Source organism: Vicia villosa, linkage group LG3 (assembly GCF_029867415.1).
Source record: "Vicia villosa cultivar HV-30 ecotype Madison, WI linkage group LG3, Vvil1.0, whole genome shotgun sequence".
In the NCBI taxonomy this organism is placed as follows: Eukaryota; Viridiplantae; Streptophyta; class Magnoliopsida; order Fabales; family Fabaceae; genus Vicia; species Vicia villosa.
This window is the reverse complement of record NC_081182.1, coordinates 16096251-16112963: the sequence shown is the minus strand read 5'-3', so window position 1 is coordinate 16112963 and position 16713 is coordinate 16096251. Positions and strand designations below refer to the sequence as shown.

Below are 16713 nucleotides of genomic sequence, written 5' to 3'. Positions count from 1 at the left end.
ATAGTATATGATTGTCGATGATATAATATGAAAATTTTCGAGTGGTTTAATTTCAAATGAAATATAGTCTTCATGGTGGAGTATGATAGTTTTTGAACTATGATTGTCGATGAAACCAAGGGACTATACTTTTATGATGGAGTATGATTGTCAATGAAAATAATGAAAACTAATGTGATATTTTCAATCAAAGTGAAGATTGTTGAGTTTGATTAAAAATATACATATTGAAGAAGTCACACATCACTTAATATCGTAAAGGAAGAGAGTTCAATATTATATAAAGAATTCAAGTTCTTCATTATCAGAAATATTTTAAATTTGTATTTGAATTTTTTTTTTCTCTTATACTCTTGTGTTAAGAGTGTTGTGAAATCTAGTTAAACGAGTAAATTATGTCTTATAACAATTTTCAAATAGATTTAAATATTACTTTTTTTTCCTTTCTCTAGACTCCAGTATTACTTTCTTGTTATATTCTTTCTCTCAACACAAACTTTAATATCAATTTATTATTGAGTTTTGACAATAAAGTTTGACTTGAAGAAAGAATATTTGATGTTCTGAAATCTCCATTTCGTCAAATATTATATGGATCATAATAGATAATAATTCATTCATCTTTTATTTGTGTCATCTAACAGAGCCCTCTTACTAAGTTAAACTCTCCAACACCAAAGTTATAGTTGATGAAGTCAACGGATTCGCGTAATAATGAATCAATGGAGCTGGTGATAAAGCAAGAAGAGAAGAAAATACCATTTAATGAAATAGGGTACAGGTCTAAGATTCAATTGGCTTTTAAAATAAGTTCAAGTGATGAAAATTACAATTTTGCTTCACATAGCACTAATTAATTTAGGCACAAATTTGATGATAGCAGATCAGAAACTTTCTTTTTATTAAAAGCAACCAACCAAAGTCAATCAAAATAATTTGTATCGCGATTGTCTATTAATCTGTAGAGACTATCGTCCGACACCAGAAACACCATTGGGCTATTGCCATGCCTTACATACAAGAAGAATCATGGACGACATAACATCATTTGGATATATGAATCATATCCATAAAATAAACAAATCAACCTGTACAACACAAAAAGATACTTGTATGTGTTCTTTACATAGTAACTTCAGCCTCTAATTTTCTTGAAATCACAGATTAGTAGTGCGTATAGATGCTCCATAATCCTTTGAATGGTGCAGAGATTATCAACAGTGGAGTAGAGCCTGCTATAAAGGTGGTGAAAAGAATCGTGTTAATCTAAAGAATCACTTGGGCTTTCTAGAATGCTAAGCTAAACAGCTAAAGTCTATGTAACTAAGTCTAACAAGGAGTTTGAACTATGAAAGTTCGATTTCTGCTGCATGAAGCCAGACCAGAAAGAATCCGGAAGTAAAATAACTTTCTATCTATAAATTGGAAAAGGAGCAAAAACGTATTTCTTTCTTTATTGTTATACATTGAATTAGCAATTATTGAGGATGCTTCTGATAATTTGGTGCATGCAATACAAAGAAAAAAAAAGGAAACTAACCTCCAAATAACCAAGAAGAAGCTTATTATTTGCTTGATTTTGTCCAAAAGAAGCCCTTCTTTTTTGTAGGGTGACTATCTATCGTGGATTTGGAACCTTTTGATCCAAATGTAAAGAATCGTCTCAAAAAAGGTTTCCCAAAGGAGCTTCTCCCACGAGAACTGGAGTCCATCCGAGTAACTTTACCTTTGCCTTTACCTATAGGTTCTTTCACTTTAATGCTATAAAATGCAATGGAATCATCATTTTCAATATCACTGTAGTCAACCCGATTCTCCAATGTCTGATTTTTAGCCTTCAAATCCATTTCTCGTCCAGAACTTTTTTGGACAACTCCACAGTTTGTTTCTCACCAAAGCTACAGACTGGGCAAGCTGGATCGTACTTACTAATATCAGCTGTCATATTCTCCAAACATTCAGCATGATAGACGTGTCCACAGATAAGAACGGCAACTACAGAAAGGTCATTATTTATATATATCTTTTGGGTATTCCAAGGAGACTTCTCCTTTAAAACCTTTGAGCAAACGCCACATGTTCTCAAATCAACGGGCAAGGTTGAAAACCAACTACCGGATCTAGCTATCCTTTTATAATTAGAACCAAAGGACTCACTATCCAATGACCATCTTTGTCTGTGGTGAGCTCCCATCAACTCAGAGAAGCCAGGTATAGACCAACCATCTGAAGATCCCCCACAGGAGCGCATTCTTGATCTGTTGCTCCATGAAGGAAACACAGGTCTTTCCTCTGACAGAGAGAAGCTGCCGGGCGACTTACATGCTTGCATTCGAATATCAGAAGTTGGCCATAACAGCTGGTGTCTTGGGGAATGACCGGACCACCTTGATGGGGTAAAGCTAGGTGGAAGCATGTGGTGTTGGGATGATAAAGGAGATGCCAACAATGGAGTTGAATGCAATAATGGTTTTGCAGATGATGGCCAAGATGCTAACGATGATTCTCCCAACCCATTTGCCTAGAAAGTGATTTATTATAGTTAGTAGAGTGTAAAAGAAACCATACCATTACCAACAAAATCTAAGCAAAAATGAAAGAATTTTTTATAAAAAAAAAAAATCATTGTATCATCTCACATGTTCCATGCTTGCATCGATAGACACAGACCTTGAAATAGATACATCTGCAATACACATGAATAACCATGCCAGATACTACATAAGAACCAGTTGACCAGTTGACAGAACAATCGTCAATGACTGGATCGGTTACATTGTAATGGTGTCATACCATACTTACATTTAATAAGAAAAAAACTTGCAGAATTGACTGCCTGTAGTATGGTATTACAGGTTAACATAAAGCAGAGCTTTTGATTACCTAGTTTAAAACTTAGAAAAAAGGTTCAGGTAGTCAGATTTAACTGAGGCTAACACAAATAATGGACTATCATCAACACCATCATGATTACAAGTTTACAGTCAATGTCATTATTTTGTCATGTTTATTTGATGCAAATCTCTTATTAAGCTTTAATTGGATAAAAAAAGACTCTGAAACCATCTTAGAACTTGAGTTTGTACTTAACCCACAAAAGTATTGCTTTAGGTTTTCATTTTTTAACACAGCTTAAGAAAAATTGCAAATAAATGAAAGGGCTTACTCCCTCCCTCCATCTCATATTAAATGTCTCATTTAAGATATCCATGTGTCTCATACTATTTGTTTTTTCAGATTATTCGTGAAACAATTATTATTATTTTTACTACTATACCCTTATTCATTGTAGCTCAAATCACTCAACCACTCCACTAACCAATTACTAATAATAAAGGACCTTTGGTAAATGGAACTCATTTTAGCATAGAAATATGATTTTCTTAAAGAGTGCATAACCTTAAAAGACACTTAAATATGAGATGGAGGAAGTACTAACAACCTACAAAAACATTATTACTAACTAGTGAGTGTTAAACATTGTCATAAATTTGCAGTGTAGTATAATTGACCTGGGAGTGAATCATATGGCATTAATTTGAGGGTAGGATAGGAAAAAATTTATTAGTGTTGATAGACGTATATTTGAGAAGGCATAACCATGTCTCAAAATTTAATGTGATGTACCTCACCAAGTAGCCTAACTAAACATCAAAAGATAGTAATTAATGTCAAGCATAGCCCAAGCATTATTAGTGGCATAAAAACAAACCTGCAATTTTTTCCAGGCGGAACCAAGGTTTTAGGTCCGTACCCTCTACTCTGTCAATCCTGCCCCATCCTGATTTATAGTGGAGGCGGGCATGCTTTTTTGTCACTTTTAGGCTTTAGGGATGCAATGTCTTCCCTGCCCCGTTATTTTGAGTGGGTTTTTGGTGGGTGGGTAAATGCTCATTTTCCAACTCTAATTAAAGCATGGGCAAGTGTGGGTGGCCCAGTAACAACACCCCATCGCATTTACAACTAGACATCTAGAATATGGACATATATCTCAAACTTTGGTCTATATATAACTTAACCCGACAAGTTAGTTCTTAAGGTGAAGTTTTTTTCCAGTCGTATATGGAATATCTTGGCCATATTTCTAATTGATGTGGGATCTAAACAACATGAATTGTAAAATAACTGACACAAAATACAATTCTAAACAGTCCAACCCATGTAGGTCCAAAGTTAAATGCAGACATCTAACTGTTTGTTTGAAGGTTACCTGAATTTGAATCTCTAACATTTGCACCAGTCCCTTCAGAAATCGGAGATTTTCGGCTAGCATTCGGTTGAGAGTTCTGCAACGGACTTCCATCATCTAATACACGACCCGATTCATTTTTATTCTCCGATCCATCATTCCTGCTATTCCCATCCGAAAACCAGATTATTGAAGTATTTTCACCAGCTACGTGTCCTCCTCGATGATCCCAACGAAAGCTCCACGTCGGCGAACACCAAATATTCCGATGTGAATTCTCATTAGTCGATCCACTCTGTACAGTTTTATCTTTAGCAGCAACAAAACAAGCAGCACCCATTACGAAGTATCAACGGCCTTTAGCTTCTTACACTAAAAAGCAGCCACCAAATCACCAATTGCATCCTAAAACACAGATCTAAACAACAACTCTCATCCTGCAACAGTGACCAGAAAAAACATATAATCAATTGCAAAGAACAATACCGTGACAATGAAAAACTGAAAACCATAATCCAGAAAAACAAACTATCATTGACACTCAACCAGTCTATTTTTGAAGTTAAACACAATTTCAATTTAAAACACTTCTAAAAAAACAAAAAAAAACTATGAAGTACGGACACACCGGAACACAATACTGACACTGACACGCCACCATGCGTAATAATATGAAAAAAATTAATAAATTAAATATAATCACAAATGTCTGTGTGGGTGTCTGACACAACAAGTCTTTCTTCAGAGGTGTCAGTGCTACAACGAAATACACATCAAAAGCAATACAATCAGTATATTAGAAAACAGAAGAATTGGGGAAAAAGTGTGTAGTAACCTAAAATCAGTAGGAATTGGGAAGAAAAACAGAAATGAAATTTCCCTACAAAAAAAGGATAAAACGATTGAGCTAGATAGAGAGTGAAAGAGTGATGAAATATATAAATAAAGGGAAATGGAAAATCCTAGAGATGAAGCAGAGTGGTAAAGTCAGAAGGATCCATAATAAATACTGAAAAAACGGTATTCAAAGTCAAGACCCAAAAACTATGAATAATAAAAATAAATAATTATTAATATTGTTATTATCGTAATTAAAGCTATGATTTTGAAATTAGGCGCATAAACATGAATTATAGGAAAATTAAATCGGCGAATACAGAGGTGCAATCGATGAAAACCTATTGTTGAAATCGGCAAATTCAGAGAGAGAAGATGAAGAATATGATGAGAGTGTTGGGAACGGTTTGATTGTTGTGCGCCGTTTGGGACTCTCTGTTGCTACCTGCCTGCCACTTTACTAGTGGAAATTCTTTTGTCCAAACTAGATGTAGCTTTGGAAAATATTAATGCCTTGGTCAAAAATAATTTATAATTTATTAACTACTGAGTAAATGTAATTTAAGGTTTTTTTTTTGTACATAAGGATGAAATAATTCCCATAAAGAAAAAAGAATGTAATAATTAAAAGAACCATCGGGCGTTCACACGCGCGTTCATTCGCCACACGTGCGTCACACTTCCACCATAACAACCACCGTGAAAATCACAAGTTCCTATCGCCGATCTCCTTTGTTGGAAGCTGGCAAGCTCCGAAGGATCCTAAGGAAGCCGAAGCAATGCTTGCTCAGCTTCGGAGAGACTACGCAAAGCAAGTGAAGGAGGTTCGGAAGGAATATATAAGAGAAATGAAGGCTATGGAATTGGAGAAGCAACACAAGGATAAGACTCAGAGGGAAGCACTTAGAGTTGCTAATGAAGAGCGTAAGAAACTTAAGGCTCAGGCTGCAGAAGTTAGAGCTCAGGAATGAAATATTGCTCAACAACAATTTCGAGAGACCCTTGTAAGTCATCTTTTCAATTTAGTATTTTGGAAATTGAATCTACGAATTGCATGTTGTGAATGAGAATAAGGATTTTTTGAGATGAATTGAAGATGATGAAGAGTTTATTATGATTTGGATTAAGGACTTGTTTGGTTAAACAACTTAATTAAGCACTTATAACATAGTTGCTTTTCACATAACTGCTTATGTATAAACTATTTATATAACTATATGAAATACAGGTAAGCTATTTTTATGTTTGAAACAAACTGTTTTCATAAGGTATACTAAAGAACTTATGGAAGTAATCTGAAAAAAGATTATGGATAAATCATTAGTTGTTTTCATAAGCTCTCCAAAACAGTTTCACATGTGTTTATGTCAGTAGATAAGCTTAAATAAGCCAATCAAAGAGGGTGGAAGTAAGATGTAAACAACTTATGGATAAATCATAAGTTTTTTCCATAAGTTATCCCAAGCAATTTTCCAAGTGTTTATGTCGGTAGATAACTCAAATAAGACAATTCAATCGCCTTTTATTTGTATGCATTGTGAGTGTAACTTATATTCAATGGCATATTCCTATATAAATATTTATGAAGATATTTTAGGAATGATCTGACAAAGTGACATTATGGTGTAATTTGTGCGTAAAAATGATTTACATTGTCTACGTTTATAAATTAATCTTCTCATTACAATTTTACTTCAAATAGAGAAATAACTATTTATATAAATTAATCTATCATTACAATTTTCCTTTTAATGGTCAAAATAGCTATTTAGATTTGCTTTTCCTTATTTTGAAATTTGAATATATTGTTTGAAAATTTGTGTGTTTATGTTTCATTTTTTGATTTGCACTTGTTTGTTTTCATTACTTGTTATTAGTTAGTTTAGGTGTTCTTGGTTTTCTTGATGACGGCTAATGTTGACCAACTATTGAGGAAACCTGTCATTCTTATTAACTAGTAAATAATATATATTTGAAGATGCTCAAAGTGTTCTAGCGCTGTAACTTTAAATGTCATTGAAGTTACTTAAATGTGAGACACTATTAAATGTAAAAAAAAAAGTAATTTTAAATTACATTAAATAATATATATATATATATATATATATATATATAAAGAGCATAACAACCTGAAATGTTAAAATGTTAAAATAAATATATAACGCCGTCTGTGGGAATCGAACCCACGACCACGTGGTTAAAAGCCACGCGCTCTACCAGCTGAGCTAAGACGGCTTTTGCTTTGCTCTTACTAAAATCCATTTTAGTCATGTAAAATTTATAATTGAAATAAATAATTATATGGAAGCACACAACTGATTCCAAGTTAACTTCTTGAAATGTGTTTCTATCGTTATTTTGCATGGTGATTGGTTAATGATTATTGTCTTAGTTTTTTCGTTTTAATTTTGTTTTATTAATATATATTACAAGAATAATATATGTTTGAAGATTCTCAAAGTGCTCTATCCATTTGTAGGTGTAACCTTAGATGTCATTGAATTATGATCGAATTATTAAGTGTTATTTAAATGTGAGACACTATTAAATATCAAATTAAGTGAGTGCAAAAAAACAAAGTAGTTTTAAATTACATTAAATAACATATATAAAAAGAGCATAACACCCTTAAATGTCAAAATAAATATATATTGTCGTCTGTGGGATCGAACCCACTACCACGTGGTTAAAATCACACGCTTTACCAACTAAGATAAGACGGCTTGTTAACTTTTCTTTTAAAAAATCCATTTTAGTCATGCAAAGTATACAATTGAAAAAAAAATAATTATATAAAAACATACAACTGAATCCATGTTAACTTCATGAAATGTGTTTTTTTTTTTTTTGATTAAGGGGAGGGCCTAAGCCCAAGGAACAAAAGGACTAAACACACACAATTCTAGGGTACAAAACACCCTTAGAATCTTGAACAAAAAAATCAACAAGCCAACTAGGGATCGTTGGAAAAGACACATAACCAATCTTAAACTCTTTACCGAAGCTAGCAAGACGATTCGCACAACCGTTACACTCACGATATATATGCCGAATTTCCACCTTCTCTAAAGCATTCATCCAAAAATGGATTTTACGCACCAAATTGCTATTGCTCAAATTACTTCCACTCTGCCTATTACTAATATCCACAGCTTCTTTCGAATCCGACTCAAGCACCACATACTTAAAACCTTTCTCCACCACCAATTTCAGCCCCTCATGAATACCCCACAGTTCTGCCACCAAGGAATTACTACTACCCCCTCCTCTAGCAAAACCCCCACACCATCTTCCCTCCTCATCTCGAAGAAGCCCTCCACAACTAGATCCTCCACCACTAGAGTGAGCCCCATCAACATTGACTTTGATAAATCCATTTTCTGGCCTGCACCATTTAAGTTGAAATGTGATTTTGTCTCGCTCCATGACAAGATTATTACAAGCAGCAGCCTTGTAATGAAGAATATTTGTAGCAATATCACTAATCAAATCTACAGGTCTACGGAAATTCTCAGCGTGCTTTTCTTTATTTCGCCAGTTCCAAATTGCATGACAAGCTGTGGACCAAAATTCTGGCCAATTACCAACACCTTGAATGCTAGTAACAAAATTGCCTTCCATATTAAGATGCAACCATTCCTGTAACTCAACTGTATAGAAACGGTGAGCAATATCCCTAAGAATAGTTCTATCCCAAATACTTCTAATCTGCATGCAATCTCTAAACACATGCATGATGCTTTCTAAATAATTACCACACACACCACAAACAGCATTACTCAGCCCAAACTGTCCCATTCTAACTGCCGTAAGAAGTCTATCATGGTGCAGCATCCAAATAAAAAATCGGACTCTTTCCGGAACTCGAAGATCCCATATCCTCTTCCACTTCTTGCTGAGAACCGATTCATTATACTCCATCAAAAGCTTATAAGTGCTGCTTATAGACAGGCCTTCATCATCCTTGGAAGAGACTTCAAATTTATCCTCATGCGAATCCCCTAGCGGAGGGTGAATTGCTGTAATCTGCAGCCTTAATTGATGAGGCAGCCAGCTTAAAATATGTCAATCCCACTCACCATCGACCCCCACAAGATCACAAACCTTAGCATCTGTTAAATGAGTAGGAATACATATATTTCTATCCTTCATGCAGCAACCTCTCTCAATCCAACTATCTTGCCAAGCATGAATATTTTCCCCATTGCCAATGCTCCATTTCCCTAGCTCCATTAAGGTTGGAGCAGTCTTTACTATAGCTTTCCAAAGATTTGAATCCAAACTACCAGCTTTAAAGTCAGTAGTCACATCCTCCACCTTGTATTTTCCTCGAAGCACTCGACACCAGAGATCCTTGTTGCCATTAATAATTTTGCCCCCAAGCTTCATCATGCAAACTCGGTTCATTGTTTCAAGATTTCGCAGCCCAAGACCTCCATCCTTTTCGCAGCCCAAGACCTCCATTAATAATTTTTCAAAACAATAAAATTAATGATATATCATTATATTGCATGGTTAATGATTATTATCTTAGTATTTTTGTTTTTATTTTATAAATTATTAACATATATTATAAGAATAATATATTTTTGAAGATGCTCAAAGTGTTCTAATTATTTGTAGGTGTAACCTTAGATGTCTTTAAATTATGATCGAATTAAAAATTTGTATTAACTTTATAATTTATAATAATTTGTATATATTTATTATGTTTATTTGTAAAGTAATTTAATTGTCAAAAATATTTAATTCATTCATTAAATTGTTAAGTGTTACTTAAATGTGAGACATTATTAAGGGTCTGTTTGGTAAAAATAGCGGTTGACTAATAAACTAACTGATAGCTTATAGTTTGTGGCTGATGGCTGATAGCTTATAGCTGATGGTTGAGACTTGAGACTAATAGCTGATTAGCTAATTGAAGAGTTTAGTAAAATTAGCGGTTCAACTAACTTATAAATGTAAAATGACATAAAAGATATTTAATAATAATTATTTTATTTTAAATTAAAATAAATTATAAAGGATAAAAGTGGACTTTTGTTAAAATAATAAGGATAAACAAGGAAGAAAAAATTATAAGCTATAAGCTATAAGTTAAAACGCTATTTAAAACAGAATCTAAAAAGTAAGCTATAAGTTAGCAAAATAAGCTTTTAACTTATGATGAAAAGACCGTTATCAAACAGGTTTAAATTGCCATAAAAGTTTATAAGCTATAAGCTCAAAATTATGTCTTGTCAAACAGAGCCTAAGGCCCTGTTTGGTAAAATTAACGACTAGGTGATAAGTTAGCTTATAATTGATGACCGATAGTTTATGGCTGATGGCTGATACCTTATAGTTGTGTCTGATGACTGGTAGCTAATAAGGTAATTAAAGTGTTTGGTAAAATTAACGGTTTAACTAGCTTGTAAATGTAATATGACATAAAAAGACTTTTATTAATTAATAATTAAATGCACATTTAAAATAATTAAAATTTATAAGGGTATTATTGAAAGAATAAATTATAAGATATAAGTCATAAGCTAAAACACTATTTAAAATACCATCTGAAAAAATAAGCTGTTATTAGTTCGTGATAAAAAGACTATTACTAAACAGGTCTTTTATCATCATATGAACTTATAAGTTATAAGCTATGAACTTAAAATATGACTTGCCAAATAGAGCCTAAATATAAAAATATTATGTGTAAAAAAAATAAAGTAGTTTTCAATTACATTAAATAATATAGAAAAAAAATAACACTCGTAAATGTCAAAATAAATATATAACACCGTTGGTGGGACTCGAACCCACGACCACGTGGTTAAAAGCCACACATTCTAATAGCTAAGCTAAGACAACTTGTTATTTGCTCTTACTAAAACCTATTTTAGTCATGCAAAATATACAATTGAAAAAAAAAATTATATGGAAACATACAACGGAATCCATGTTACCTTCGTGAAATGTGTTTTTTCAAAACAATAAAATTAATGATAATAGAGATGTGTTTCTATCATTATTTTGCATGGTGATTAGTGAATAATTATTTTCTTAGTCTTTTCGTTTTAATTTTGTTTTATTAATTATTAATATATATTACAAGAATAATATATGTTTGAAGATGTTTAAAGTGTTCTAGCCATTTGTAGGTGTAACCTTATATGTCATTGAATTATGATTGAATTTAAAACTTGTAACATATTTATTATTGATAGTAAAAATATTTTCTTTATTATGTTTATTTGTAAAGTACTTCCCTCTGTTTTTTTATTATAAGTCGTTTTGAAAAATATTGTATTTAAATTAAGTCGTTTTATAATTTCAATGAATAATTATTGATATTTTTTCTATTATATCCTTAAATATTTATTATTCTCTCTTTTCAATTATGTAATTTTATCTTCCACATGTCATTAACAAAGGATAATTTTGTAAAACCTTCATAATTTCTCGTTTCCATACAATAATATTATTTTAAACATTTGTAAAAAGTCCAAAACGACATATAATAAAAAATAGAGGTAGTAATAAAGTGTCAAAATTATTTAATCCATTCATTAAATTATTAAGTGTTACTTAAATGTGAGACATTATTAAATATAAAAATATTAAGTGTAAGAAAATAAAATAGTTTTAAATAATATAGAAAAAAAATTATAACATCCTTAAGGGTCTGTTTGGTTGGAAGTAGATGGAGGGGAGGGGATATTTATAAATAAATGTGTTTGGTTCATTTTTTATGAAGAGAGGGGAGGGGAGGGGAGCAAATTCCCTCCTAGACTCACTTTTTGCTCCCCTCCAAATTGGGGAAATTTGGAGGGGAGGGAAGATTCATTAATCAAAATTTTATTATTTTCTCTATTTTATCCTCAATTATTTTTTTTAATTTCAAGATTGTCCTTATTGAATTATTAAAGACTAGATTTTTCTATGTTATTTCACGTTTCATTGCGGTTGCTATTTGTGTCTTTTTTTTAACATTATAATATTATTCTATGTATTTTTAATTATAGAAATTATTTTATTAGATTAGATGAATCATCAAGATCAGATAATTGTTTGATTTGCGTTGAAGATCTATAGTTCAACTAATGTGTGATGTTGTTTAGTGTTATAGTATGATTTATGAACGAAAAAGTTTTTATTTGGGAAAATTTACTCAATACTATTGTTATTTAGAATTATTTTTACGAAGAACAAATAACAATATTTATAAGGATAAAAAGGTAATTTAATTTTAAAATCCCTCCCCTCCCCTTGTGAACCAAACATACATGTTGGTAAAAACCCCTCACCTTCTCTCCCCTCCCCTTCTTTGAACCAAACATATATTTAGTTAAATTCCCTCCCCTCCATTCCCCTCCCCTCTATTAAATTCTCTCCCCTCCTCTCCCCCCGTTGAACCAAACAGATCCTAAATGTCAATGCAACCAGTTGACCTGATGTCAGTATTCTGACCCCCGAACTGAACAAAACCGGTAGTTATAAACAAATAATAATAATAATAATAATAATAATAATAATAATAATAATAATAATAATAATAATAATAATAATAATAATAAATATATAACGCGAATCAATCCCACGACCATGTTTGTATATTATACCCTCATATTAAAATGAGTATTCTCATTAATGCAATATAATGGAGAAGACAAGAAGGACAAATCATAAGGGACAACCATGAAAGTCAAAGCTTGGAGAAGCAAGACCGTTCATAGGTTTAACTAAGATTTTTCCATTGGCTTGACCAAATAATAGTGTCAGTGTCCATAACCCTATTCTTTTAATTTTTCATATATCTGTATGTATGATGCATGATATTTAGTTAATTTGAGAGACATTTTGTATGAGAAACATAAGCCTGTGAGATGGCTTATCAAAATCCAGTGAAGTTAATATATAGTTCCAGGGAGATCAACAACAAGAAACGAACTTAGTCCCACAAAAGTAAGACTCAGCTACATGATCAAAAAGACCACGCTTCTATCTAATTTATTAATCTCAAGTTATTCTACCTCATATTTTTAAGCGGGCTTAAGCACCAGCTCATTTTGCCACCACTATCAAAAATAGATATAATGAAGGCAGCAAATGCTCATGAATTCATCAGTAGAATGACTGAAGGGTACAGTTATCAAGAGGACAAAAACAAAGGGTAACAATTGCTAGAGCTATTCTGAAATATCCAACCATTATTCTGTTGGATGAAGAAACAGGTGCACTGGATACAATAACAGAAAGAGTTGTCCAAAAAGCTCTTGATAAGCTTATGGAAGTTCGGAAGACAAATTTTGGTAGCTCACAGTCTCTTGACATTTGCAACGGAGACAGCATTGCAGTGCTGCAACACAGAAAGGTTGCTGAAATAGGAAGTCAAGAGAGGCTGATGGCTGAACCTGGAAGCATCTATAAGCAATTGGTTTGTCTACTGTGAGAAAAGCGTGAACAAAAAGACAGTTAATGAATTCATTAGGAGCTCCCCAAGTTAATATAGAATTATAGATTCAAACTATACTTGCAGTTTGCAACTTGAATTGAGGTAAGGCTTTAAGAGTGTGCCTGATGACTAATCCATCCATGAAAGATGTTTTCATACATATTGTTTTTATACACAAATGCTACCAGATAATTAAAGGTCTATAATTGGCTATTGCAGAATTTAACAAACTTGGAAATTCTGTAATTTGCGCTTCAAACCAGAATATCAGAAAACTATTCATATCCATCATTAACAAAACAACCCTTTTGAATTAACGAAATGTCAGGAAGAAAGAAAAAAAACTAATTAAAAGCACTGTTTCACAATGTTAATCAGAAGGGAATCTGCATGAAATTCACCATCTGATTATTCTACCAAGTCATGTAAAAGATTGCAGCATGGTTTGCAATTCATGCCTATGCACTTGCTTCAAAATTCGAAAAGACCAACCAACTAAAGACTTGTGTCCATGCTTCATGATGCAACTAGTGTAGAACAACAACTAAGCACATGATATGCTCAACATATAAGAGTTATTTCTATGAGGCTTCTTTGAACATTGGGGCCCACCAAGTAGATATGAAACTGCAAAGGGCTCAACCGCTCAAAGATACGTTGTAGCAATTACAACATTTGTTATTTCCTTCTCGAGTTCGGCTTCATCAACCCACAATGAACTTCGTTGATGCAACAATTCTTTCTTCTCGGCCTTCTTCTCTTCATGCTTTTTGGCTTTCATCCTCCAATTTTCAAGTTTCTCTGCTCTCTCTTTTAACTAATCCACGAACATAAGAAATATATCAATAGCAATAAGCATAATCTATACCAACAATGACTAGGTTATTGAAAAATATGAAACAAACATAATGTATAAATAGCAATAAGCAAAATCTATACCAACAATGGGTTATTAAAATTTAAAGTTTAGACCAAGTTAAAAAAGAACAAGTTAAATTTAAAATCTCAAATATGAACATATAAAAAAAGACACAAGTTAATTCATAGACAACCCCAACATCCATTTGGTTTTATATATTTAACAGCTATCTTTCCAATTAATTAAATAGTAATAAAATGAGACATATATTCTCATTGAAGTTATTAGGTAAGTGATTTTGAGTCGTGATACATAAATAAACTGTCCATAAACAGTGACCAGCCTATCTCTCAACTAGCAACAGCAAGACTACAAGAGTCTAATGTCATTGTTTGTAATGTCAAATCAAAACAGGGACAATAGACATGTTTAGGATTTGGATAACACTAGTGAAAAATCTAATACAAAGCTTATCATAACCATCAGAAGGAGGAAACTATCATTCATACAAAAAGTTTACACTAATGGAACGTGGTTGAATCTCAGACATATGTTTTCCACTATTTTTCTTAGAGCCGTGCTCTTGTACGAGATTTTTACTAGTTAATAAGAATGATAGGTTTCCTCAATAGTTGGTCAACATCAGCAGTCATCAAGAAAACCAAGAACACCTAAACTAACTAATAACAAGTATTGAAAACAAACAAGTGCAAATCAAAAAATGAAACATAAACAAACAAATTTTCAAACAATATATTCAAATTTCAAAATAAGGAAAAGCAAATCTAAATAGCTATTTTGACCATTAAAAGCAAAATTGTAATGATAGATTAATTTATATAAATATTTGTTTCCCTATTTGAAGCAAAATTGTGATGAGAAGATTAATTTATATACATAGACAATGTAAATCATTTTTACGCACAAATTACACCATAATTTCACTTTGTCAGATCATTCCTAAAATATCTTCATAAATATTTATATAGGAATACGCAATTGAATATAAGTTAAACTCACAACGCATACAAATGAAAGGCGATTGAATTGTCTTATTTGAGTTATCTACCGGCATAGACACTTGGAAAATTGCTTGGGATAACTTATGTAAAAAACTTATGATTTGTCCATAAGCTGTTTACAGCTTACTTCGACCCTCTTTGATTGGCTTATTTAAGCTTATCTACTGACATAAACACATGAGAAACTGTTTTGGAGAGCTTCTGAAAACAACTAATGATTTATCCATAATCTTTTTTCAGCTTACTTCCATAAGTTCTTTAGTATAGCTTATGAAAACAGTTTGTTTCAAACATAAAAATAGTTTACCTGTATTTCATATAGTTATATAAATAGTTTATACATAAGCAGTTATGTGAAAAGTAACTATGCTATAAGTGCTTAATTAAGTTGTTTAACCAAACAAGTCCTTAATCCAAATCATAATAAACTCTTGATCATCTTCAATTCATCTCAAAAAATCCTCATACTCATTCACAACATGCAAATCGTAGATTCAATTTCCAAAATACTAAATTGAAAAGATGACTTACAAGGGTTTCTCGAAACTGTTGTTGAGCAATATTTCGTTCCTGAGCCCTAACTTGTGCAGCCTGAGCCTTAAGTTTCTTACGCTCTTCATTAGCAACTCTAAGTGCTTCCCTCTGAGTCTCATCCTTCCGTTGCTTCTCCAATGCCATAGCCTCCATTTCTCTTATATATTCCTTCCGAACCTCCTTCACTTGCTTTGCGTAGTCTCTCCGAAGCTGAGCAAGCACTGCTTCGGCTTCCTTAGGATCCTTGGGAGCTTGCCAGCTTCCAACAAAGGAGCTGGGCGATAGGAACTTGTGATTTTCACGGTGGCGAATGAACGCGCGTGTGAACGCAACATAGTCCTCCACATCATTGAATTGGGATCTTACTGCAAAATATAAAAGATGATTTAATAAACAAACAACAGAATAGTGTTTGTATCAAGAAAATCAATTCTAATTTTGAGTTAAGAAGGATAAACCTAACTGTAACTAGCATAAACCCTAACAAAGAATCGCATCGGAATGGAATGGAAGAACGATAAATAAAGAGTGAAGAAGAGAATGGGTTAAAAGAAAGAACCTTATTTTGAGTTCCACAGCTTCGGCGATTATGAACGGAGTGGAGAAGAGATAAAACAAGGCAAATAGATATAAGGCGGTGATGTTCGGCCGTTTTTAGGTAATGCTCGCGGTAGTATGTTGTCGATGGCGGAGAGATCACGGTGGGTGTTGGCTTCTTGCTGAAATCGGCGGTGATGTTCGGCTGTTTTTAGGTAATGCTCGTGGGGACTTCACTTTCTTTAGATTTTTTTTACTAATATTATCAATTCAGCTTATAACGTAGCTTACTTTTACT

The 16713-nt window shown here is 32.7% G+C and overlaps 1 protein-coding gene, 1 non-coding gene and 1 pseudogene across 2 annotated transcripts; all 3 read right to left on the bottom strand.

Annotated features, from left to right (window-relative positions):
* Window positions 1-926: 926 nt before the first annotated feature.
* On the bottom strand, window positions 927-6135 carry LOC131660425 (uncharacterized; annotated as a pseudogene).
* A 1053-nt stretch (window positions 6136-7188) lies between these two features.
* Window positions 7189-7261, bottom strand: TRNAK-UUU (transfer RNA lysine (anticodon UUU)). Its single transcript has one exon. It is a non-coding gene; the product is annotated as a tRNA-Lys (tRNA).
* Window positions 7262-13728: 6467 nt separating this feature from the next.
* On the bottom strand, window positions 13729-16444 carry LOC131660424 (beta-mannosyltransferase 1-like). The gene is made up of 3 exons (XM_058929667.1): window positions 16342-16444; window positions 15876-16243; window positions 13729-14280 (listed from the first exon to the last, which is right to left on the bottom strand). Exons 1-3 carry the CDS (start codon window positions 16373-16375, stop codon window positions 14110-14112), a joined length of 573 nt encoding a protein of 190 aa, XP_058785650.1. The 5' UTR covers window positions 16376-16444; the 3' UTR covers window positions 13729-14109.
* Window positions 16445-16713: the final 269 nt, after the last annotated feature.

Excerpts from the sequence above, each read along its gene's own strand:
- LOC131660424 (XM_058929667.1), bottom strand. The coding sequence starts at position 16,375 with ATGCGATTCTTTGTTAGGGTTTATGCTAGTTACA. Across the intron at positions 16,244-16,341 it reads TAGGGTTTATGCTAGTTACA|TAAGATCCCAATTCAATGAT; the intron begins GTTAGGTTTATC and ends TATATTTTGCAG. Across the intron at positions 14,281-15,875 it reads AACAGTTTCGAGAAACCCTT|TTAAAAGAGAGAGCAGAGAA; the intron begins GTAAGTCATCTT and ends TTCGTGGATTAG.